This window comes from Dipodomys merriami, unplaced genomic scaffold (genome assembly GCF_024711535.1).
Source record: "Dipodomys merriami isolate MVZ:Mamm:240054 unplaced genomic scaffold, mDipMer1.0.p SCAF_3, whole genome shotgun sequence".
NCBI lineage: Eukaryota > Metazoa > Chordata > Mammalia > Rodentia > Heteromyidae > Dipodomys > Dipodomys merriami.
In genome coordinates, this window is record NW_027204492.1 from 96,375,997 (window position 1) to 96,403,446 (window position 27,450).

The 27,450-nt window shown below is 33.9% G+C and overlaps 1 protein-coding gene across 1 annotated transcript in view; it reads right to left on the bottom strand.

Annotated features, from left to right (window-relative positions):
• Cfap47 (cilia and flagella associated protein 47) overlaps positions 1 to 27,450 on the bottom strand; it is a 223,411-nt gene that overhangs the window by 22,725 nt on the left and 173,236 nt on the right. Inside the window, exons 55-61 of the mRNA XM_070039243.1 lie at positions 26,188 to 26,299; positions 23,024 to 23,128; positions 20,796 to 20,952; positions 15,306 to 15,404; positions 3,662 to 3,824; positions 1,540 to 1,634; positions 182 to 337 (exon numbers count right to left, since the gene is read on the bottom strand). Coding sequence (XP_069895344.1) covers positions 182 to 337; positions 1,540 to 1,634; positions 3,662 to 3,824; positions 15,306 to 15,404; positions 20,796 to 20,952; positions 23,024 to 23,128; positions 26,188 to 26,299 — 887 coding nt within the window. The remainder of the gene's footprint in view (positions 1 to 181; positions 338 to 1,539; positions 1,635 to 3,661; positions 3,825 to 15,305; positions 15,405 to 20,795; positions 20,953 to 23,023; positions 23,129 to 26,187; positions 26,300 to 27,450) is intronic.

Below are 27,450 nucleotides of genomic sequence, written 5' to 3' on the forward strand. Positions count from 1 at the left end.
TTCTGAGCTAACTGATATGTGAAGATAACAAATACAATAGCATTCTTTAACTTGAACACTATATTGAGTATGAAAAGTAAATGGACATGAATCTTTATGTTACAAATCAACAACTGAAAAGTCAAAGCAATTAGGTTTTAATTTATTAACATTTTTATGTCCATAATTATGGTTTTCTTACCAGTGAAATCTTCATCATCACCTTGAAATGAATATTTCTTTGGACGTACTACAAATTCGGTCTTTTCTGGATCGGGATCCTGACCGAAAAACTCACCAGTTAGATTAACAACTATTTTCTCATCTAATCTCTTTTTCGTCTGACATTTTATGATAACTACAGGAAAAAAAATGAAATGTTTTTGGTTAATTTAACTATTAGGTTTTATGGCAAATACCATGATTGAAGCTAATTATTATGTCATTAAAAATAAAACTTCCTTTGACATCATTTAAATTGTCACTGAATGTGGTATTCACAGAGGTAATTCAATGAAAATTCAAAACTTTTATAAACTCCAGGTTGCATATGGTAGAACATGCCTGTAATTCTAGCTATGCTGGATGTTGAGGAACAGAAGTATGAATTATAAACCATCCTTGGCAAAGTTATTAAGACCTTATCTCAAACACACAATACAAACGAAAAAGGACTGAGTCATAGCTCAAGTGGTATATGTGTGCTTCCCTAGCATGCCAAAGATTCTAGGTTCAGTTGCCAGTCCAACAAAACTGAACAAAACAAAACAAAACACAACAGAGCCCTTTGTTTGAAGAAAGCAACCACCACGAACAACAAAACAAACACCTTATGCGCTTGCTAAGTCAGAGGTCCAAAGATCCAAAGCCCATGGTCCTTTGCTTTCTAGAGTGTTTCAGTACTTGATAGTTATGAAAAACTAATGCTTAAAGACTGCGTTATATTAAATTTCTTTATATGGTTAGGTGGACTTTCATTTCTTAGGCCAATTTTGGGAAGAAAACATGAAAATCAAGAAATATGGAAGAAGTAAAGAAAATATTCAGGAAACAACAAACAAAAACTAGAGAGAAACATAGGAAATGGGAAGCAAAAAAAGAGATCAGAGGAAAATAAAAGCATGCAGGGAATGGGTTTTTACTTTATGTTCATGTAGGCAAAATAAACTTCTCTGAAAACTTTAGTGTATTTGAACTGGTTTTGTAGAATATTGTAAAGCTTCTTTTTTATATCCAGGATAACTTAAGAAATGAGTCAGCTACCTTACAGGGCAGTTCTTAGATGAGACATAATTTGATAGAAAATTATTTAAAATGACTCAAGAACAAAAGTATCCAAGAATTTTACAGATATAGTAAAGCACTCTTTGAGATGAAAGGGTCTGAAGTTAATTTCATTTCAACTTCCTCTGGGTCTCCCCAGTATTAGACTGATTAGTAGAAAAGAGGTTGATGTTCCAGCTATATTTGTTTTTAAAACGCAATTTTCTAATCTGTGGAGAAGAGATGGAATTGGATGATGGATAAAATTCCCTATTATTTTGACTACAGTATAGTTACCTGGAGGATCTTTGGGAAGTGGCGCTTGTGGAAGTCCAATAATAGGGTACATCCAGTTTATTTTTGAGACTTCTCCAGTATCTGTTGCCATAAGTCTAGTTAAACATGAAAATGTTAAAAGTAAAGAAAACCACTTTAAATATCCAATAAACAGTTATTCTTTATTAACCTAATGGCATTTTAATAAAGTTTACAGATTTAGACAATGACAGATTTAAACAATAGTAAACATTTTTTGTAAGTGTTGATTTTTGTCAGTTGTGAGGCTTGAACTCTGGGCCTGGACACTGTCCCTCAGCTCTTTGGCTCAAGGCTAGTGCTCTACCACTTGAGCCACAGCTCCACTTCCAGTTTTCTGGTGGTTTATTGGAGATAAGAGTCTCACAGACTTTCTTGCCCTGGCTGGCTCTGAACCACAATTCTCAGATCTCAGCCTCCTGAGTAGCTAGGATTACAGGTATGAGCCACCAGCGCCCAGCTATACACACTTTTGAGCAAACCTTAGAAAATGATCACAAAAAACCCATCAGGGAGCTTTTAATTGCTTCTTTTAAAGAGGGAAATTAGATGTAATGATGGAACTAAATTCTGATTAATGAGAGGTAATACAGAACTCATCAATTTTATTTTAATTTAGACAGGTAAAGTACACACGCATACACAAATATACACACACACAGACACACAGACACACACAATCCCCTTAAGAACATGATTTCAAGCAGGGCACACCCGTAAACTTAGCTATTTAGGAAGCTGAGGTCCAGAGAATAGAGGTTCAAAGATAGCCTGTGCAGAAATGAATGAAAGACTCCATTTCCAATTAACCAACAGACAGAAAGTGGGCTGGAGGTATGGTTCAAGTGGCACAGTGCCAGCTGTGAGCAAGCAAGCTGAGCAAGTGAGCTTGAGGCACCAGGATCAAACCCTAGTACCACAAAATAAAAATAACAAAAGAAGAGTATTTCAGCAATCAATGAGGCATTTACTGTAAGGGGGAATCAGTTAAAAGACAGGACATATTTCTAAGTTCATCTTACATTTTTTTTGTTGATAGGGCTTGAACTCGGGACCTGGCGGCACTGTCATTGAGCTCATTTTGCTCAAAGCTAGTGCTCAAACACTTTGAGCCACAGCTCACCTTCTAGTTTTCTGGTGGTATCTGGAGATAAAGAATCTAATAGTCTTTCCTACCCAGGCTGGCTTTGAACCACAATCCTGAGATCTCAGTCTCCTGAGTAGCTAGAATTACAGGTGTGAGCCATCAGTGCCTGGCTCCATCCTACATTATTAGGACACAAATCAAGTGTTACTGATCATTTCGAAGGTAGAGTTTAAGTGAAGTATAAGACACTGAAAGCAGGACCATGTCATGTCACTTGATCCTATCCAAAGAAGGGCTCAATGGTTTTCTGTTGCACTAACATAACATAAGGCAGCTAACATAACCGCCTTCAAATTATCCATAATATCAAGATTTTATGGGCTTCTTATTCTCATTTTTCTCATGACTCTACAATTTATGTAGCTGATGTGACTCTGAAGAGGAAATATGGTAATAAGTCTGGCAGAATGGATACTGATAGGACCAAGTTCTTTTAGATTACAACTTCTGGAGCATCATTTAATTAAATTATAAAAGCAGAAAAATATTTAAACTTTTCATTATTATTGGACTTTGATAAACTTTCAGCTAAGCAAAATGTTCAAGTTACCTGCATTCTGGCAATCACACAGTATCCCTTGATCATAGCAGTCTTTTGTCAGGATGTCATATCCACGTAGTACAATGTCATCATTGGCGAATGCCAGTACCAAACGTCCTATGCTTTGTCCAGACAAACTGCTGCAGTTATACTCAGGATATTGATTATTATTGTCCTAGCAATTACTATTTTTCCAGATAGAAATGAGTCCCTCTGTGTGCCTTTGACCAATTAATTGATGGCAATATTTAAGGTTGAAATTTTCTTTCTCTGACTACCTGAAATTTCAGCATTTTGGAGACTGGGAAATCATGAGCTTTATGTTATATATGTATCACATGCAAAACAAAACTATGTTATCAGTGGCAGTTAAAACAGAAATCTTTGTCTCTTAATGTTTTTTATTTCAATGTTACCTTTGCAGGTGTTTATCCAAGTCATCAAAATTGTCAACAGGCCAATTTTCTCCATTTGCTCTTCTAGCTTGAACCACGAGTATTGTTTTGTATAGTCTCATACGTGTTGGTTCGAATACCACTGGAAAATCTATATGTCCCTTAGGACACAAGCGAATATCCGCTTAATAGAGGAAAATGATTTTAAACATGGTTAGTATATACAGAATGTAATTTTATCAGCACAAGTAAGCACTCATTTTGCCAAAATTGCTTCTGAACAAAAACAAAATACATCATACCAATTGTCATTTTTCTTCACTACTTTTACTCAATGTCATTAACCCTAGACAGGTGAGAATATTGACAGCTGTGACATTGGTCTTGACATATGGTATTCATAACTGATTCGGTGAATGGGAACTTATTTGTACAACTACTTAAACATAATAAAATAATAAGAAGAATATATTATTTTTAAAAACCACATTTTATTGGAGACAAGAAATTTTTCTCCTGAGGATGCTGGGTAGACAATCTGAGGAAATGTTGAAAAGATTTAAAAAAAAAAAAAGCTGAAGTTTCCCAGAGTAATAAAACATAAAACCTCAAGTATTTTATTCTCACCACATCTTAGGGAGGAAAAAAGCATAGCAGTTTGTTTTTTAAATAAGAGGTTTTGCTATAGCAGTTTTTTTGTTGTTGTTGTTCATTTTTGTCAGTCATGGGGCTTGAACTCTGGGCCTGGGTGTTGTCCCTCAACTCTTCAGCTCCAGGCTAGCGCTCTAAGCACTTGAGCCACAGCGCCACTTGCAGTTTTCTGGTGGCTTTTTGGAGATCAGAGTTTTGAGGACTTTCCTTCCCAGGCTGGCTTTGAGCTGTGATCCTCAGATCTCAGCCTCCTGAGTAGCTAAGATTACAGGTGTGAGCCACCAGCGCCCAGCTAGCATAGTAGTTGTATAGAAAGGAAACAACTTTTGGCCCTTTGGTTTCTTTTATATAATTTTTCTTTTTCTTTTTCTTTTTCTTTTGTCCATCATGGGGCTTGAACTCTGGGCTTGGGTGCTGTCCCTGCGCTCTTCAGCTCAATGCAAGCACTCTACCACTTGAGCCACAGCGCCATTTCCCATATAATTTTTCTAGAGGTACATATGCAAGTCTCTGCTTGGGGCCCTCAGATTGCTGGTGTTTACCATTAAACCTGTCATTTACTTATTGAGTCAAAGGTTATTTGTTAAGGAAGTGGAGTGGGGCAGAATCATGTCTTAGTTATGAAAAATGGAAGGTAAAAATACTTGAAAATATTTTCTGTGTTCTGGTAGATTTGAATTTTTCAACTTTCACTATTTCTAAGAACCAAGAAACTTGTTACATGTGGACCCAGTTGGACCTCAATTCAGTATCTCTACTACTCATTTATTCAATCTGAGTTATGGTTCAAAAAGGTGCTTTCATAACTACTTATAAGATTCAGAAGCAAATTCTTAGAAGATGATGTACGTTAAGCCATTTTTAACAATGACTTTGCATGTTATGGGTATGTACCTAAAATTTGAAGATTAAAACTATTCAGAGCCATAATAAGGGATTATTGCCCATACTTTAAAAATCCTTTGTTATAAAACTGATGATAATCATATCCATTTTATCTCAGATGAAAATACTAAATTAACCTGACACCAGTTTCTCATGCTTTTTGTATTAACTATTCAAGAGGCTAATATCAGAGGATAAACCAGAGCAAAAAAAAAAAAGGCCACAAGACTCAATCTCTCATTAACCAGCAAAATGTTGGATTGGAAGCATGGTTCAAGTGGTAGAGTACCAGCTGTGAGCAAGCTAGCCAACTGTGTGTGAGGCCTTCAGTTCAAACCCTGGTATCAGAACATGCATCAATATTCACACACACACACAAACTAAATTATTAAGGCAGTAAGAATAGAAAGAAAGCAGGTATTGGTGGCTCTTGCCTATAATCTTAGCTACTCAGGAGGCTGAGATCTGAGGATTGTGGTTCAAAGCCAGACCAGGCAGGAAAGTACATGAAACTCATACCTCCAAATAACCACCAGAAAACCAAACGTGGCGCTGTGGCACAAAGTTTTAGACCACTAGCCTTGACTGCAAAAGCTCAGGGACAGTACCCAGGCCCTGAGTTAAAGTACCATGAATAAGAGAATAGAAAGAGAGGCTGGATGTGGTAGCTCATGGGGGTAATCCCAATATCTGAGTGACTAAGGTAGGAGGATAGTGAGTTCAAGGTCCCTGAGCTACATAACAACATCTTGTTTCAAAAGAAAGAATGACCAATGCAACAGCAATATACACAAGACAAAATGTTGGAAATGATCTGTTTAACTTGGGGGTGGGGGTGGGGGAGGGAAGGTAGGAGAAAAATGAGGGAAGAGGTAACAAATTTGACAAGAAATGTAGGTATTACCTTACTTATGTAACTGTAACCCCTCTGTACATCACCTTAACAATAAGAAAAAAGTAAAAGGAAAAAAGAAAAGAAAGAAAGAAAGATCTGGGAGCCAGTGGTTCTTGCATATAATCCTAGCTACTCAGGAAGCTGAGATCTGAGGATTGCAGTTCTAAGCCAGCCTGGGCAGGAAAGTTTTATCTCCAATAAATGATTCAGAAAAAGCCAAAAGTGGCATTGTGGCTCAAGTGGTAGAGTGTTATCCTTGAATCCACAGAAGCTTAGGAACAGCACCTAGGCCCTGAGTCCAAGGTCCAGGACTGGCAGAAAAGAGAGAGAGAGAGAGAGAGAGAGAGAGAGAGAGAGAGAGAGAGAGAGAGAGAGAGACAGACAGACAGACAGACAGACAGACAGACAGACAGACAGACAGACAGACAGACAGAGACAGACAGAGACAGAGACAGAGACAGACAGACAGAGACAGACAGAGAGACAGAGACAGACAGAGAGACAGAGACAGAGAAAGAAAGGAGGAGAGAGGGAGGGAGGGAAAAGAGAGAATGTTGGAGAAAATAGAAGGGAAGAAAGAAAGAAAGAGAAAGGAAGGAAAGATAGAGAGGAAAGAGAAATGAGAGAGAGAGAGAGAGAATCTTGTACTCTACAGCCAAACTGCAATTAAAATTCAAATTGTAATCAGTACATATTTAAAGTTACTCTTTTGAGATCTCTTTTGACCAAACTTGTGAGAAAATTTTACACATTATATCTTCTTTGCAATGCAGAGATTGTAGTGTTTTAATGGCTATGAGGTTTCCTGTCTTTATGAAGAAAATCTCAAAAGAGAGTATTTCCAAAATGGCTGAATAAGGGTCTCTATCCTCACTTCCATCACAGAAAAGAGTCAGAGCAAACAAGGAAAGACTTCATTTCATGGCAAATGATGGAGAGAAACACAAACGCTATAATGCAGGAAGTGAATGACAGGAATCATAATGTTATGGAGTCTCAGGAGAGATTTACTAAGATAAATTTTATGCCATGAACAAAACACTTGGAAACTTAAGTATTATGTTTTCTTAACAATACATTAGCAAAGATAAAAACAAATTATGCTTAAATAAATAACGCTTTGAATGTAAACATTCAAAGTACTTGCTCAAATGGGTAAAAAAAAATCCACTGAGAATGCTGATGAAAGCAAGATTTCTGTCATTGAAGACAGTGGAGCACATGCTATGCAACCACTGACAGGAGAGAAAAGACTCCAGTTTTACATGAGTTTTTGAATAGAGTATTTTAATAATCCTTTCATTCTTACTACTCTTTTTGTATATTAAACAATACACATTTGTTGAGATGTATTTGTATTTGATAATTCATGCAAGCGAAGCAAGCCAGATCCAAAGAAATGTAGATTGCATGGTTTTCTTTATTTGCAATAACTAGAATATGTCTTAGCAGAGAATCACAATAACCCAATCACTAGGTGCATATGACCATATATAATGAAGCCTATCAAACTGAACTGCAAGAATTGGAAACAAGTTTTTTACCATGTACTGTTTGCAGTTATTTCTATTTTTCTTTCAGTTTTCTGTACCCCTTATCTTATATATATTTATCTGATCCCTACTATTCTTTTTTTTTCTCTTTTGTCAGTCGTGGGGCCTGAACTCTGGGCCTGGGCATTTGACCCTTAGCTCTTCAGCTCAAGGCTAGCACCCTACCATTTGAGCCATAGCACCACTTCTGGCTTTTTCTGCTTATGTGGTGCTGAGGAATCGAACCCAGGGCCTCATGCATGCAAGGCAAGCACTCCACCACTGAGCCACCTTCCCAGCCCTATTATCCCTACTATTCTGTAGAACATTTTCCTTATGCATTGAAAAGATACCTTAAGCTGTTTAAAAAATTATGTTATAGACTTGAATTTCTCAGAATGTGGCTCACTTTCATTAAAATTACCCACAAAAATTTTAAGATAAAATAAGGTGTACTACCTACTATTTCTACACCATAGTAACTTATTGATCAACCATCACATTGCTTTTCCTTTACATTATATTAAGATATGTTCTAATATTCACTACTTCTGAGAAACAGAGAAAGTTATTTAAACTTGTAAATGGGACTTACACACACAAAAATGGATCTATCTCAAGGTTTTCCTATGGCAAAAGTATTAATACAGTTATAGTCAGAAAATTCCATTTTTGTACAGTATTGTTATATTCTGTCATAGAACTTAGTATTTCACTTACTTCTTCATAAAGACTTATGTTCTATGTATTCTAGCAAGCACTGGGAATAAAATAGTAAAGAACACAAATATGCTTTTCCTGAGTTATGCAATCCAGATTTTGTTGGGAGGTGAGGGACACGAGTAGGAGTTATGAAATAGGTAATAGGTATAGTATAAAGTAGAAAAATAATGTATTTGAAAATGGGATAGCTATTGATGCAAGGTGTTCCAGAAGGCTTTTTTGATAAGGTGTCTCTTAAGCAAAGTGTCTAATGGAAAAAGAAACTCATAGACCTCTGTATTGATACTGAGATAGCAGGTGGACACAGGACTGTAGAATTAGAGAAGAGGTTAAGGTTGTCCTTATCAGTATAGAAGTGTGAATAACTGAGAATCCATCGGCATGGAAGTGGATATGAATGAGGAAAGAAGGCTGAGCCCTGGACATCTAAAAAGTTAGAAGGATAAGAAAAGCAAAGGAGAATAAATAGGCTTAGTAGAAGAGTAAGGATAATAATCAAGGGAGAAGTGAGTCCTGGCAGCCAGCAGTTTTCAATACACACACATATTATGAGTCACTAGCAATGGTATCATAAGGAATGAAACATATAATGTTTTGTAAGTGCTAATGCTAGAACTCTGTTGATTTATGTCTAGTGATTAACAATCATATAAATGTTGCAAATATTATTTTTAAAAATTAGAATATGGTTTTTATTGTTATAGTTGTGTGTGTGTGTGTGTGTGTGTGTGTGTGTGTGTGTGTGTGTGTGTGTGTGTGTGTGTGTGTGTGTGTGTGTGTGTGTGTGTGTTAGTATGCCGGTCCTGGGGCTTGAACTCAGGGCCTGTACACTGTCTTTAAGCAATTTTGCTCATGGCTGCTCTTCTCTTTTCCCCCTATTTCTTTTTTTAAATTTTATTTTATTGTAAAGGTGATGTACAGAGGGGTTACAGTTACATAAGTAAGGTGGGCACATTTCTTGTCAAACAGTGTTTTCTCCTGCTTTCCCTCCTCCTCGACTCCCCTTTCTCCCAAATTGTAAAGTTTATTTCCAACATAGTATCTTGTGAGTATCACTATGGCATTGGTTCACCCTTTGTCCTTTGTCTCACCATTTTGTTGTTCCCTTTCCCTTCCCCAAATCAGATAACCATATATACCATTGATTTTGGTATTGTGTAATACCAAAATAAAAAACAGTGACAACAGGGGATAAACCAAAGAAAAAAATGAAAGTGAAAAGCAATAACCTCACACTGAACAATATAAAAAAACCTCAAACCTCTTGTTTCCATATCTTGGCAGTTCATTTTGATTATCATCATTTTATATGGTCATAGGGACAAAGCTATTGATCTACTTTGATCCTCTGCTAGGATGGCTATTCTGGTATCACTTGAAGCGCAGCTCCATTTCTGGCTTTTTGGTGCTTACTTAGAACTAAAGTCTCACAGATTTTGCCTCCCAGGCTGGCTTTAATCCAGGATCCTGAGATCTTGAATATCTAGGATTACAGATGTGGGCCACAGGTACCTAGCTATTTCTTTCTAATTTGATCTGGAGATTTCTTTGTTGAGTGACTAAGAAACAAGAAGTGACTCTCTTGAAGAGTCATGATAGGCAATAGATTTAGATATGTGGAATAGAGATAGGGAGAGGCAGAATAAGAGGGAGAGGGAGAGGGAGAAGGAGAAGGAGGAGAAGGAGAAGGAGAAGGAGGAGAAGGAGGAGGAGGAGAAGGAGAAGAGGGAGGAGGAGGAGGATAGGGAGAGGGAGAAAGAGAAGGAGAGGGAGAGATTCAGACTGACTATGGGACTGTGCCTTTATTTCAGTCAATGGACATTATCCCATAGGTTTGCCTGAAGCAAGTGGCAATTTTAAAGAAAATATTCACAAAGGGAGCTAGTTATTTATATGATTCTTGTGTTGACTACTACAGTAGGGTAGTCTATTACAGTAACTCTTATTTTTACCCTTTCTAATGTTCTTCTCCTTGTATTTCTAATCTTAATTTATTATTCCTTATATGTTTAGAGGGCATTTTAGCCATTCTTTTTAAGGGACAGTTCAATTTTGTTTCCTTTTCATTTGTCTGAGAATGTCTGCATGTTCCCTTTGTTCATAATGGATATATTATCAGAATATGGAACTCCCAGTTGACAGTTATTTCAGAACAGTACTTGAAAAATATGTATTACTTTTTGTGGCCTGTATGATTTCAGATGAGAAATTTTCTGTCACTTGAATTTGTGTTTTCCTATAACTAATGTTACTTCTTCTTTCTAGCTCCTTTCAAGGCTTGTCATTAGTTTTCAGAAGTTTATGTCTTGCTATGAGTCTTTTTTCCCCCAAACTGATTGGAGTTTACTCAGCTTATTGAATCTGTATGGCATGCATTTAATCAAGTTCAGCAAGTGCTCAGACTATTTCTTTGAGTGCATTTTCAGCCTTTCTCTTCTTTCTCTAAAACTGTACAAATGTTAACTTTTTTGTTATCTTCTACAGATCCTTGGACCTCTGTTGACACTTTTTTTCAGTCTAAGTTTTCTGCTGTTCAGATTATGTTTTATCTATCAAGCTTTCTTCACCTTCAATAATTCAATTTGCAGTCATCTTTTTCCACCCTTGGATCCATCCAATGAGACACTTATTTAACTTATTTTATTTAATAAATTCTACAATTTGCATTTAGTTCTTTATTCCACTTGTACTTGAATCAATGCTGGGCAAAGGTGGCTCACACCTATAATCCTAGTTACCCCGAAGGGCTGAGATCAGAGAATCACAGTTTGAAATCATCCCAGGCAGGAAAGTCTACCAAATACCACTAAAAATGCTGGAAGCAGAGCTGTGGCTCAAGTGGTAGAGCACTACCCTTAAGTGAAAGACCTAAGGGATACTGGAGACTCTGAGTTCAATGCCCAGTGTCAGTATAGAAACAAAAATCAATTAAACCCAATGATTTGGGAGAATTAGGGAGGCAAGAGGAAGAAGAGAAATAAGAAGTATGAGATGGAGGAAAAAGAAGAGGAGGAGGTAGAGGCACCTGCTCTTACTCTGGAGTCTAAGGAGGTTAAAATATGAGAGAAACCATTACTTAAATTGCTTGTATATACAGCAATGTTCTCTTAGGGAAGTGAAGCTCCATGAAGGCACAGGAAACACCTGAAATGTTGATATAAGAGATAAGAGCATATTCCTGATGAAAGATCACAAGTTCAGCAGATAATGTGACAGTTTAGGTTTAAGCAAGGGATAAAAATTCAGGTTAAACATGCTGGAGGATATAATTTCGCAAGATGAGGGATGACCCAGAAGAACTGGCATTCATATGGTAGCAGATTAAGGAAGGGACTAATCTATGAGATGCTCTAAATGAAAGAAAAATCTAATAGTAACAATAAATTTCATACCATAAATGTCCATGCTAATGAAACTTTGCAAGTAAGACAGAATGACTAATTTTGTAAATTTGCTTAGGGCTTGAAAACAACTCACTATTCAACACTTAAGTAGTTATAGACCTAAAGAATGTATATGCTCTGCTGCATACAAGCCTAGTAATTTCAAAATCATTCCTCATCAAAGCATATATCCTATGCATAGAATTTGCTAATATATCCAGGACTTGAGGGCTTAACTACCATTTGCCCAGTACATCTATTAGTTTTCTTTCTGATAGACGTCTATTAGTTTTCTTTCTGATAGAATTTGTGATAAATTTGTAGCAACATTTATATGTGATCTTAACTTAAGCAACATTTCTTTCTTTCCTCTTTCTTTCTTTTCTTTTCTTTTCTTTTCTTTCCTTTCTTTCCTTTCTTTTTCTTTCTTTCTTTTCTTTCTTTCTTTCTTTCTTTCTTTCTTTCTTTCTTTTCTTTTTTTTTTTTCTTTTTAAAATTTTTGTTGGCTGTGGGGCTTGACCTCTGGGCCTGGACACTGTCCCTGAGCTCTTCAGCTGAAGGCTAGTGTTCTACTACTTGAGTCACAGCACCACTTCCAGTTTTCTGGTGGATAATTGGAGATAAGAATCTCATAGACTTTCCTGCCAGGGCTGGCTTTGAACTGCAGTCCTCAGATTTCAGCCTCCTGAGTAGCTAGGATTAGAAGCGTGAGTCATCAGTGCCTGGCTATGAGCAACATTTAGTGATGGCTCCTTCTACTTCCTGATAAGGGTCAGGGAGTCCAGTACAGGCTCAGTTAAGCAGGATAGGATATCCAATATAGTTTCCACAGTTGAAAGAGAATAAAGGTGGAAAAAAGCAATGAGTGGGGTTTGTGTCTGGTCAAAATAGGGAAATCTGGAAAAAACATTTTTATAAAATGTATTATCAATTCTAAGAGATAACTGAAAAAATATAAATCTAATCTTGTCTGTAAGATTATATTTTGATTTGCCCACAAAGCTGATAAAGCTAGAAAATTTCATTTGTGTGCTTATTTCCTACCTATTCGTGGTAGCATGACAACTTTTATCTTTTTGATCTTAATTTTAAACATATATATATATATGCACACACATATATATACACATATATATACATATATATGGGATGTCAGCAAAATAAAAAGATAACAGTTTCAGTTCAGGTGTAATTGAATTTTTGACACTTTAGGTAGAGCTCCAATTACATTTGACAGATTCATATTCATTTTCATTTTAAACTTCTTATGTACCATATTTTTGTGTGGTAGAATTTTTCACTTTACATTAAATAAAGGTTTGGAGTGATTGAATATTTTAATTAACCTCACTGCCTGAATACCATTTCTACCCTGGAATTAGAATCTGATAATGCATTTTATAAATCAGTATAAAGCAAACATTCTGAGTAGTCTAATGTTTGTATAGCACAAAATAGGAATTTTGTTAAGACTGTAACAGACACATAATAACAAATGGCTTAGCACATGTTTTAACTTGTTAAGCTCTAAGAATTAAAATGAAAATACTGTCTATAAGATCACATTTAATTTAAACTGCCACTATCTTTACTATCACTCTAAAAAGTTTTGTACAGTTTCCATTTCTTGAGGCTCTTCTACAGAAACCTGATGAAGTTAGTATTTTTCTTTTTCATTTATTTTGTAGGTAGAATTGATGGAAACATTTTACTTCTCAACCATCTAATTTTGATCATGTATTAGTATACTTACATCTCTCAATTATGTATGTTGTAATTTTTGAGAACTCAGCAAGAGTTATATTTCTGTGTGTTTAAATCTGGTGTATCTCCTGTGTTCATTTGATCTTTGTGTGTATCTTTATTCCACACAGCAAGTTTTATCGAGCACAAATCAGTGTGGCTAGTAACCTCTTTAGTGTGAGTCTTATAATTTTGCTTTTTTTTTTTCTACGGAATTATTTTATTATTCTAGCTCCTTTGTCTTTTCATTCATTTTAGAATCATTTTGCAATATCCATAAAAATCTAACAAGACTAAATATATTTGATATCTATCAAAAATACTGGAGAATATTAATATTTTAACAATATTGTATGTTGCAATCAATGAACATACTGCATCTCTTATTCATTACACTTGTTGCATTTCTTTTATTAATGGTTTGTAGTATTCAGTGTGCATACCCTGCAATATTTTGTTAATTTTTAATATAAAGGACTGAGGGTTCATGCTTGTTATTATAAATTACACTACAATGGTATGTTACTCAAATACATAAATGTATTGGATTTTAGTTCTGTATTTTGAAAAGTAAAAATACTGAGAAACAAATATATTCATCAAAAATGTTGATAACAGAATTTTGGCTACTTTCACTTTTATAAACATTTTGTTGCTTTGTAAACAAGTAGACATTAAAGACTTTAAAAGTTCAGTTTACCATTAGGTATTGCTTAGATTCTATGCAAAGTTATTTTTTGAAATTGTAATTTTTTTGGGGGGGGGGGCGTCTGGTCGTAGGCCTGAACTCTGGGCCTGGGCGCTGTCCCTCAGCTCTTCAGCTCAAGGCTATCGCTCTAGCTCTACCACTTGAGCCACAAGCCACTTCTGGCTTTTTTTTCCTGCTTATGTGGTGCTGAGGAATCGGACCCAGGGCTTCATGCATGCTTTACCAGTGAGCCACCTTCCCAGCCCGAAATTGTAATTTTTGAGTTCAATGAAAATACCAACATCAACAGCTTTGAGTGAATTAATAAGATTTAAACACAATATTATACAATATGACTATAACAAATATAACAAAATATTCAATCAATTTGGGGTGGATGGAAGTAGTTATTACGTATTTCACCTGGCATTTAAATACATATTAAAGTCATTAATATGTTATATTAATGATAAAATTGTTTCATGATTTAAAACAATCATTATTTTAAATAACTTTATAGGAGCTTTAAAGTACTTTTATTATTGCATAGATTATTGGCTATGCACATGGATAAATATATATGTATACATATACATGTATGCAAGAATTGTTTCATAGACTATCATATATGTTTCCTTATCCTAACAGTTTATTACTCTCATTCTTTGTGATTTTCTCTTACACCCATTGATTAAGTGGTATATTTATTCAAGCATTCAAAATTTCAAAAGCAGGATGGCTCAGATTTGACCCCATAAGTTTAGGACCAATTTGAACAATACAAGAGTCAGTCTCTGAGGAGGTACAATTTAACAAAGCATTTCATGAATACCATGCATCTTGATCAGTGTCACTTCCTTCACCATTCTCACCCCCTTTCAACCCACTCCTTTTTTTTCTTAATTTACAACTAGTTAAAATAATGAAAATTTAAAAAATAAAATTAAATATATAAGCAAAAGGGCAACAGAGAGAAATCTTATGTTCTATGAAATAAAAAATAAAAATATAATAAATACAGTTATACTACCTACATTTCTCTATCAACTTACTAAAGCTTATTTCAAATTAGATTTTATATTGGTATAAAATATTAAATACACTATGCATGTACATCCTTTTTTACATGAAGCCATACATAGATTATAAGGTAGATATGACATACCATGTTTATCACACAAAGGGCTAATCTCAAAACCATAATTCTCATAGATGAAGCTATCCAAACGGTCATCAAACACAATGTTCTTGGGCTCCTTCACATCTAAATAAAAATAAGGAAACATTATACTCAATATCACATCAAGAGAAACAGTGGAAATAGAAATTGAATAAATACTTTTCTCTTATGGAAAACTTCTTAGGTGAATAAATAAGTATATTTTGACATGCAATTGAAGTGACATTTTTGAAGAACATAACTAGCATTATGTGATTTTTCTTTACAATATTAAAAACATAAATCCTGGTAATAAATTCTTGGAAGTTGAATTTTAGCTATTGAAATGACATAGAATTAGGAATCTATTTGAATATACCATCTAATAATGGACTGGAATGCTTAATACATACATAGGCTTAAATATACAACAATAATTAATTCATATAGCAAAATAATTAAAATATAATTTAATAATTAATTAAATTGAATATATTATATATCAACACGATGTACCATTGATAAGATTAAGCAATATACTAAAACATGTATTTAATAAATTTTCTTGAAATGAGATAGGTTCAGATGACATTAAATACATAAATTGGAAGTTCTACTTGTATCTGTTTCAAATGTTAATATATACTTTGAAGAGAATGTTAAAAATATTTACTAATAGAGGTGTGCAATTTTGAAAGATACTTTGTAGTCCCTGGATAAAGATCAGCAGTTCAGAAAGTGTAGCTTTCAGACAACTTACATTGGAATAGCTTGTGATGGTAGAATCTTACATAATGAATCAGTATAACTGTGTACCTGTGACTCTAAATTTCATTGTTTCCAGTTATTGCTCACTGAATTTTTAGTCCTAGCAGTCATTTGGGTAAAAAGAGTTATAAATATTAAGGTTTCTAATGCTTTTTAAACATAAAATAATCAAGAATTATCTTGAACTACTCATTTGAACTTGGCCATAATAATTATTCTGTATCTTGTTTTAAAATATTCTATACCCATAGTATAGTGGTGGTATTGGCTGAACTCAGAGCCTCGTGTCTACTATATAGATGCCATACCTTTTAAGGCATGATTCCAGCCCTTTTATTACTCCAGTTATCTTTATATTAAGGCTAGCCTAGACGGTGGTCCTTCTATTTATGCTTTCCATGGAGCTGGGTTGACAGGTACTTACCACCATGCCAGCTCTGGGAGTCTCTATAACTTTGGACAGGGTTGGCTTGGAAAAACTTTTTGATCTCTATTTGGGCAGCAGGTGAAATTGTAGGTGTAAGCAATCAGTGTTTGGCTCCAACATTAGCTTTTGAGTATGAGTAAAATATACTAAGACAATTCAATTAATCTGAGGTATTTAGAATCTGTTAATATATTTTAATGCAACTTGTTCATAAATCTCAAATTTCACAATACTACTTATTACTACAAATACATAAAAACTTGAATGTCTGAGTTTGGCAGAGATTTTTTGAGTTTGTGGGAGTTTTTCTTATACCTATTTATCTCTCTGTGTATAAAGCCATACTCACCGTGATTGGCAATTTACAGTGATTACTACATATTTAACATAAATATTTATTCAACTCTGAATGTGCTTTACATAAAATTTTGAGGACCTCCAGGGACAGAATTTTTATAAAGTAATTCTACCATGTGAAATAAAATGCTCTAAGTATTCCCTATGTCTCCTGAGGATGATTAATGTATCATAATTATGTGCATTATTACTTTACTGCTAGTGAATACCATACAAACAATTAACCCTATGTCAACAAGAACTTATCATAGTACTTCGTTCACATTGATTGACCATCAAAGTAGAAGTAGATATTTGTAAAACTAATGCATTATGTTAATTAATATGTACATCTCTATCCTAAGGGCTATTTTCTTTTACTTTTCAAATAATTAGTACGTCTGCATTAATTACTGATTCATTCATTCATGCAATGCTTTAGCCATATAATCTGTACTGAAATTTTACATGCAAAATGCCATACAAAATCAGAAATAATGTATTTGTGTATATATTCATCAAATGTGAGATTGTTTTCAGATCAAAATATATGGCAACTGAACACTTAGCTCCTATTTTATCAACATGTATGCTGAAATGAAAATATTCAGTTAGGAAGGAACAAATATATGAATTTAAGTAATCCATGGCATAGTCAAAATTAGCAGATTTGGAATATGGTTTTAGAAGCAAGGAAAAGAACATATAGTAAAGGCACATCTTGAAATTCATAATATGTGTGCATTAGGATTTTATTTCTCATGTCAATTCAAATCACTGTTTCCCACTCATGGGTACTTTCCATTTCTCTAACTTTATTACTAACTAAGCAATTTGAGAGAACACGTAGCCTTGCTCAATGACTAGTGTCTATGGACTCAATTCTCACAGTTTCCTCTCACCAGTAATTATGTCTCCATCCCAAAACTTTAAAAGATATCACACACACAGATACACACACCCACATGTACATATATATATATATATATATATATATATATATATATATATATATATCCCAAGAAAAGAAGAATTGGAAGCATTTAGAAAATTGAAAGAAGATTAGAGATATAACCTGCGCTTTGGAATGCAGTATAGCATGGGCATGATGCATGGCATTTGCTCTGGGTAAGCCAAAGTGTTTTTCCAGCAGTAAGTGTATGAAGAAAAAAAATTATGCTCCACCAACAAAAGCAGCCTAGATTCAGAAAGGCAATAGTTGTTCCTGACAACTAATATCAGAATGTTCTCCCAGACAGTGCAATGTGTGCAATGTGCCAAGAAAGCCTTGGATAAGGTCTCCAACATATCATGAGATATTCCTTAAAATATTTATGTATCATCAGATGTTGTGAGTATGTGGCATCAATATACAATGAAATTCCACAGAATGGAATTCTGTGTTTCAAGGCAGATATAAATTTTAGTTACAATTTTGGTTCTTTTCAATTTAATCCATAGGTAGATTTTAGGGATCTTGTGGAAAAAAAAAGATTTGTCTCTATTATCCATTACTAGTATCGTTTCGATCATTTCATCACTTGAATTTTTATTTTGTATGTTTAAGTGAGTAGTTGGTAAATTACTCTGATTTCTGAGAAGCTACTGTAAAAAGCAACCCAGAAATCTGGCTTTGTGGTCGGGTTTTTATCCCAGCTCCATAATAGTAGTGCAAAAGTAACTCCGTGATCATAAGTTGCTAATTTTCCCTATTCCTCAAGTGTTTCATAGTTAAAACAGATATAATACCCATTTCAGAGGGTTCCTGTCTTGGGGCTGCCTGAGAAACTAATATTTCAGAAGTGATCTCAGGAAATACCAGTAGTGGAATGCAGAAGTGAGATTTTTAAAAATGGAAAGACTTCAAGGAATGGTATATTATGACACAAGTTACTATTATGGGTAAACGAAGCCTAAGACAGATGCGAAACTGAAAAATCAATGCAGAATACACATCTCAGAACTATACCACACAGGCACACTGACAACTTGCCTGGCTTGGTAGAACAGGCTCTGACATCCAGAAAAAAATACCTAGAAAGGCTCACAGTTATTGACAATAGGAAGTAGGTCCAGATAAAGACCAAGGGAATAACATGTCCTGAGATAATTTAAAGAAATTATGAATGAAATAAGTAATGGAGTAGTCATAAAGCATTAATTAGTAACTATTAAGTGTTACTTGACTAAATCACAAGTGTGTATCACCCATTCAATTACAAGTAAATGAACCAAACACTTCAACTAATGTCAGGGTTACATCTTCATGTGTAAAATAACAAGGATTTATTCCTGAGTGCAAGGCACACACACACACACACACACACACACACACACACACACACACACACACACACACACACACACACATACACACACACAGATTCAGTACTGGAATGTTGTGATATCATCAAGTAACTTTTATGATCCATTAGAAATTTTACTATCAGTTTCCCTAAGGAAATCCTGCAACATCTCCAGGAATATTTACATCTTTCTTTGAAAGATAGCAAGGGATATAGTCATATCATGACTTTCTTCATCTTTACTGTGGAATACTGTACCTATATTCATGTTTCCTTTATTTTACCTCCACTGGTATAAAGGAGGAAAGGTTTCTCTTCTTCATAGTTACTATTCCTTCTACCTTGACAACTCTGTCAATGCAGAGCTTCAGATTCTAAGGTAACCTTACTTCGTTTATACCCTTAAACTCCTTCACAACTCGGAATTCTTCCTTCTGTTTGTACACATGCCCAAGTCTCTTCCATCTTAAAATGCTAACTTACTTGAGCGTGCAATGTTGTTTACTTAAGACTATCTAACTCTCTTACTCACAGAAGTACTTAAAAAGGACTTTTACACGAAATGATATTACCTTTAAACTTAACTTTTTTTCTTGCCAAGGTCATGAAGTACTAACAGATAATGATATTCAGTGTCAACACTGATTAAAAATGCAATGATTTTATGATACAAATTTACTGCAGTCAAATTGATAGAGATTAAAGAGCCTGTTACTACTTGGAGTTTACAAAAGTTTAGGAAAACAGGTAATATATCATTAATGAACTCATAATGGCAATATGAATTGAAACACAATAACCATTTTGAAGTATTAAGTTGGATATTTAAATCAAAAGTCTGAACCTATGTATATCTTTAGTAAAACCATTACTAGTAGTTTTCATAGAAATAGTAGTACATTACTAGCTAAAAAAATTTTTTTTTGGGGGGGTCTAGTCATGGGGCCTGAACTCTGGGCCTGGGTGCTGTCCCTCAGCTCTTCAGCTCAAGGCTAGCGCTCTACCACTTAAGCCACAGCACCACTTCTGGCTTTTTTCTTTTTGCTTATATGGTGCTGGGGAATTGAACCCAGGGCCTCATGCATGCAAGCCAAGCGCTCTACCACTGAGCCACCTTCCCACCCCCTAATAGCTAAAATTTTAAACTGGTAATTCCAATATTAGACATATATTGTAGACAATTCATGATTTTCATTTTAGACTTACAATATTTAATCACTTAAAGTGATTAAGCACTTTTTAAACTCTAACTTAAAAGCACACATTTTAATATTACTGTTACAATGGATTTTTTAAATCAAAGGTCAATCTTGATATGCTGTCCATTTATAAAGGAAATGCAGAAGGAAGCAATCATATTATTATTTCTATAAACTTTTGAAAATAAGCATTGACAAATTTGATTATTATCATAAGAATCTTATAGATCAACCGACATGTATTTGTGTTTAAAAGTAAAGTAGGAAGAATTTGGCTTGTATATGAATATCTAATTTTGATTTTGGATCTTCAATTATGATCTGTGATTTCATTAAGTATATTTCATCTCTCATCTGCAGTATATTTTCTATTTTATCAAATAATGTTTTCATTCTATGAAAAAGTTAATCTAGCTAATACCTACAAAATTACATGCAAAATGTAATAAAAACAACCTACTTGTTAATAGGAGGTCAATTAAAATGTCTTCCTTGGTAGGATTTATGAAATGTACAACCAAAGGTACTTGATGATCAAGAGTTGCGATTACTTTTTGTATGTCTATAGGCTTTGGAAAGAGTCCTGTTCCAACAAAGTAGAACTTCCATTCTGTAAACTGGAAATAAACATTCATAATTGCTCTAATTTCATATATTTTGTTGTAAGACTTAAAAGCTATTAAACAACAATTTTGTCAGGTAAGCAAAGAATTGTTAATGTAAGCAAATATATTTTCTTTCCTTTCTTACATCTCTTTCACTTTTGTGGAAAATCAATATCAATATCTCCATACTGAAAGAGAAAGGGAAAAAACTAGTATTCAAGTATGCACCTGTTTAAATGAAACAAAGTAATTTATAACAATATAAAAGTGAGTTTTTAAGTAAAACCTTATATTTCTGTTCAAAGACTTTTAAAATGGATTGTCTAACAAACTGGCACTGCATGAAGTTTCCAAAATCTTAAAGTGAATTTCAAATGAAATTAAGTTACCTGCTTTATGACAACAAAGAAGGTAAAACACAGATTGAAGTGTGTACAACTGCATGCGTATTATTTATGTATATCATCTCATACAGCACATTTTCTATTATCACATGAAAAATCATATTAAGTGGAGTAAGCCAAACCCAAAGAAACATAGGACCTATGATATCCCTCATTTGTAATTATTATTGTGTGTCTGGTATAGTCCTAGCAGCGGATCACAATAGCTCAGTAGCTATATACATATGACCATATAAAATGATGTATATCAAGATGAGTTCTAAAATATGAAAATAAGAAGGTTTTTGTTTTGTTTCATTTTTTAAATGTACTGTGTGAAGTTGCTTCTTTTTACTTTTGTTTTCCTTTTTCCTTTGGTTTATCCTGTTGTCATTGTTTTTTTTTTATTTTGTTACCCTGTGTTTTGTATATACATTTATCTGATTTGGGAAGGGAGGCAGAAGGATAAATGGTGAGACAAAGGCCAAAGGGTGAACCATTGCCACAGCGGTAATCACAAGACACTATGTTGGGGATGAACTTTATAACTTGGTGGGGAGGGGGAGTCAGGAGGAGTGAAAGTGGGAGAAAAATGAAGGAGGAGGTAACAATATTGGACAAGATGTATACTCCTTACCTTACTTATGTAACTGTAACCCCTCTGTACATCATCTTTACAATAGAATAAAAGAAAAAAATTAAGTTTTTCATATTTGTACTGTCATTCGTTAATCTGCTATTAGGTTATATTTGTCAGTTCAAACAGAATTAATCAGGTAAAGCAGAGGACAGAAATCTTTTTTTTTATTGTGAAAATACTGTATAGAGGGGTTACAATTACATGGGCAAGGTGATGAGTACATTTCTTATCAAGCATTGTAGCCTCCTCCTTTGTTTCCCCTTACCATCCTTCTCATCTTCCCCCCACATTTCCTTCCCTCCTCCCACCCCGCTGGGCCAAATTGTGAGGTTCGTTTTTTGACATAACGTCTTGTACATCTCATTGTTGCAATGGGTCCTCCAAGGACCGAAATCTTTACGTTTTTTTCTTTCCAATGGTAGAAGGTATTCCAAACTCTTAGACTTAGGAAAATAAACTCTGAAGCTTCATTTAAAAGGATCTTCTATACTATTCCTAACAGTGAATTTTTTTAAAAATTTCAATTAATACTTTATGATGAACTGGTTTTGCTTGCAAAGATGTTAACTGGATGAATTAAATAAAAAAGGAAGAATTAAATCAATTAGGAATAAAAAAGGCAAGAAAAATCATAAAAGTTAGAGAGATACAGTGCAAAGGTCAAAGTGGTCTGAACTCAGTAGCTGAAGAAAATGAATTATTAATTCAGTTCTAACAATAGATGAATCCTTCAAAATTTGCTAGGTAGGAAATACTCAATTACTGAAACCAAACCTACTATTTTAACTTATTTTTAAAACGTCTTTAAAAGAGTATGTACTTGAGCTCTTTTGTGCACTTGATAAAAAATTTAATGTTCAATATCTGCACTCACAAATTTTAAAATACCTTATTTATGTGCTTACAAATGGATAATATACTGTTTTCTCAAAAGCTCAGTTAATGATTTACAGTGAACTAATTATACTTGTAAAAATGTTAGTTGTATGTACTGGATGTACTCATATAATTATCTTGAAATTTCATTAATTCAATTTCATTCAAGAATATTCTATCATACCTGTGTACAGTGAAAGTTTATAAGCGTTTCATGACCATTTCTCCCAAGTGCAGTTGGACGAAAAATTACAGGTAATTCTAAGGTGGAATGTGGACATATAATCAGCTGCGCAAATTCAGAAAACAAAAGAAACAAAAATCAATACATTATTTAAGGTGATGTGTTTGTGTACTAGTTCTATATAGGGATGATGTTTTAATGATGGAAATATATACATATATATAAGTATATATATGTATCCTTGAATACATCTGTCTCAGCATGTCTTTTTGCAAGCAGTGACAAAAGGGTTTACAGTAAACACATTTAATGGCTCTCCCTATGTACTGCCTGAAGGACTGTGTGGAATTATTCAATATGTAAATGGATCAAGACTATTTTTAATGGATGAGTTAGTTCCCCTAATCATAGAAATGTCCATTTGAGAAATTTTCCTTTGTTCTTTTATACAATCTCCAAGATATGGCCTGGTGGTTGGTATAGCAGTTTTGTTTATCTCTTTAGATATCAGTTAACCTATTAGTTTAGTGTTGTGAGATATGTTTAATATGCTAAGTGTAAGTTAATTTTCAAACTTAAAACAATCCAAATTATGAGTCTTCCCACATTTAAGCATGTGTTGAATCCTGATTAAAATGGGAGAGTAATCTTGAGATCACTGAGTAAACTTGAATTCTCATGGACACAAGATAATATATTGTCTTTAATATACAATATGAAGTATCCGGGTGGAAATCAAACAAGGGATATAATTTAGTTTTAAATTGCACAATAAGGATGTAACAAATAATTTGTGAGCCAAGATGAAATGTTGCTCATTAAATTATTTTTCAATTCTGTATCTTGTTTGAAGATGGTGACAGGATGTAGTTCATATGAAGTATGTTTTTGCATAACTCATTGTCTTCATAATCATCAGTCAGTGTATATTTAATAAGCATTCATAAAAAATATTTTTAAATGCTTACACATGTGGACACACATACTATGCAATGAAAGTTTATATAAAAGTTTCATATACACATGTTTACATACATAATTACATACATATATTATTTATATATATTTATTTGTTTACACACATAATTACATACATATATATCATTTATATATTTTTGAAATGTATTATGTTATTTTCGAATTGTTATCCATTTGTCTGTGGGTACTTGTATTTTACGTTATATAAAAATTTTCTGATATGTAACTTTTTGTGTTTTATCCTTACATTAGATTTAATTTTACATTCAATTCTAAATAATATTTGAAAAGACTTAATAAACTTTTTATGGATAGAAAGTTCATAGAATACAGTCAAGAATACAGTCCATATTCTTTGTTATGTAATATAAGGAGGCATGAAGTATTTTGCATTTTTTTTCCTGTGGACTAGAGCATAAACTCTGCTCTAAGTGTAATTATATAAAAGTACATCTCTGTCTTATTTATTTATTTATTTATTTATTTATTTATTTATTTATTTATTCATTTATCTTCTTCATTCATTTATTTATTTGTGGCAGTCTTGGGGCACAAACACAGGGCCTGGACAGTCTTCCTTGCGCAAGGCTAGCTAACACTCCACCGTTTGAGACACAGCACCACTTTTTTGTTTTTGTTTTTTGGGTAGTTTTTATTGGAGATAATAGTGTCATACAATCCTGCCTGGGCTGAATTTGAACCACGATTCTCAGATCTGAGCTTCCTGAGTAGCTATGATTACAGGCATGAGTCACCAGCACCTGAACTATATGTCATTTTCTAATGAGCTACAAGTCCTCCAGTTTGTTATTATTTCAGCTTCTATAGCTATAAGAATTTCATCTATAAGTAAGCATGATGTTCATGCTCTGTATTATTTATGGAATATATGGTATTGATACAAGCATATACATGCATTTGATATACTTACTCTTAGATGAAAGTATATACACCAATTCTGGCAATTTGATGAGTAATGATTTCTAATTTGACACACTAGTTTAAAAACAATTTGATATATTATTACTCAACAACCAGTGAGTTCTAAGAGACAGATGTAAGATTTAATTATTTCAAAGTGTACATTTGTTAAACAGTAATCAAACAGCACATAGAATGTCTTTATTAAATAAATCTGTTAGTATAGCTCCATGATTTACTGTGAGATTCAGTGATGAAAATAAACTATTACAGATATCTCTTCTCTAAGGCAAGGTGTGGTTGTTTTGCTATCGCTGGGCTTAAACTGTAGTACTCAGTTTTTTCAGCTTTGTCTTCCAAATAGTTGTAATTACAGGTGCATGTCACTGATCTCAGTTTGCAGAGTCATTTTGAAATTTTATTTGAATGAATGAATGTGGTTTCACATTCACTGCAAACAATTGGTGTCTTATACTTTGGAAACATAGATACTCATTAACAAATTGTTTTGTAACTTATTGTTTGTTTTTTTAAAAAAATTTTAGTCCATCATGGGGCTTGAACTGAGGGCCTGATTTCTTTTTCTCAAGGCTAGTGTTCTACCACTTTGAGCTACAGCTCCACTTCTGTTTTCTGAATGGTTAATTGTTGATAAGAGTCTCACAGGGCCTTTTCTGTCCCAGCTGGCTTTGAACCTCAGTACTCAGATCTTAGCCTTCTGAGTAGCTAGGATAGTAGGCATGAGCCACCAGTGCCTGGATGGAAAGAGAGTTATTTAAGCTTGTTGATTTTGGCCCATTTTTTGCCAGTAACCCTGGAATGAGGAACTGGAGCATAGATAAAAATCAGAGCTATTAGGAGCATCTGGAAGTATATGCCAGGCCAGAGCAGCAATTGCGAAAGGGCTAGAGAAGGAGTGTTTTTGGGGACTCTGGAAATATAACTATTGACTTAAAATCATATTACTAAGAAACGATTTTAAAAATCAGTTAGTAAAGTGGTCAGAAAACACAGCCATTAGAGCTATGTTACAGCAAATATAATTTTAGCACACAATTTCAAAAATATATAAACATACTGTTTGAGTGATAGATTCCAATTGAGGAAAACAGAAAATTAGTAAACATATAGAAAATTATAATATAATCTTAAGAATGTGAAACTTTATTACTAACTCAAATGATAATAATTCATTAGTATCCTAAAATAAGAATGAGAAAATGCTCTAGGAGAATGGGCTTTCATGACTTTTTTAATGTACTTACTGGTTGTTCTATGTCATTATCCAGGATAAAATTTGTAGGATTACTATTGTCTATGTGTAATTCTAAAGTTTCATGGGTAGGATTAGATAAAGAAAGGGTATATAGAAATTCCCTAGGAAAAAAGAAGACAAAAGTAGTAAATTTTCTTGCATTTATAAACTTGTTAAACAAAAATTCCATAAACGTGACCACTACAAGTCAAACAGTCCCTTTCCCAAAAGATATAGTAGCACATAATAATTATACATACTTAAAAAGTATAATGGAGTTTGTATCTGAAATATGAATATAAATTATAATAGTGGAGTCTATATAAGAAACAGGTTTCAATTCAAAATACAGATATGACTGAAATAAGATAAAAATAAAATGATATTCAACTGTTCAATCTCAACACATGAAAACATGTAATAAAATGATTTAACACTAAAAATATGTTGGAGTCCTTTCTTCCAGTGTATCCATTACCTAGAAATGTGATGCTATCTGGTATACACATAGTTAAGATAAAGTGAAGTCATACTGACAAGGATTGGAGCCTTAATTAATTATTAATTTAATTAATTAATTTAATCATAAACTGAAGTATTGGATTGAAACTCCTTTGTTCAACTACTTAAACATAATTAAAAACATTATTTCGGGCTGGGGATGTGGTTTAGAGGTAGAGTACTTGACCAGCATGCGTGAAGCCCTGGGTTATATTCCTCTGTACCACATAAACAGAAAAAGCCTGAAGTGGCCTGTGGCTCAAGTTGTAGAGTGATAGCCTTGAGCAAAAGAAGATCAGGGACAGTGCTCAGGCCCTCAGTCCAAGCCCCAAGACTGGCAAAAACAAACAAATACATTATATCTAGAATATGCCCATAAATCAACAAGTAAACAGACTGGATGGTAAAAGAAAAAAATACACTGGGACTCCATAAATTAATCAGGTCTCTAGTCATTTGCACAGTGAGATAAAACTATGATATTCTTTGGAGAAGGTCACACAGGTGCAATAGCTATATGCACATGATCATATAAAACAATATTTATGGAAATGAACTCCAAGAAATGGGAAGAAGAGGTTCTTTTTTCTTCTTCATTGCTGTTTTTGTTTTCATTTCCTTTGTCTTGATTATTCATTTATCTATCCTTGCGAGGGTAAGTGGGGGGCACAGAAATGGAGGACAAAGGGTGAACAAATGCAACAGTGATACTCAGTAGATACTATGTTGAAAATTAACAACTTGCTGGTGCAGAGGAGGGAAAAATGGGAGA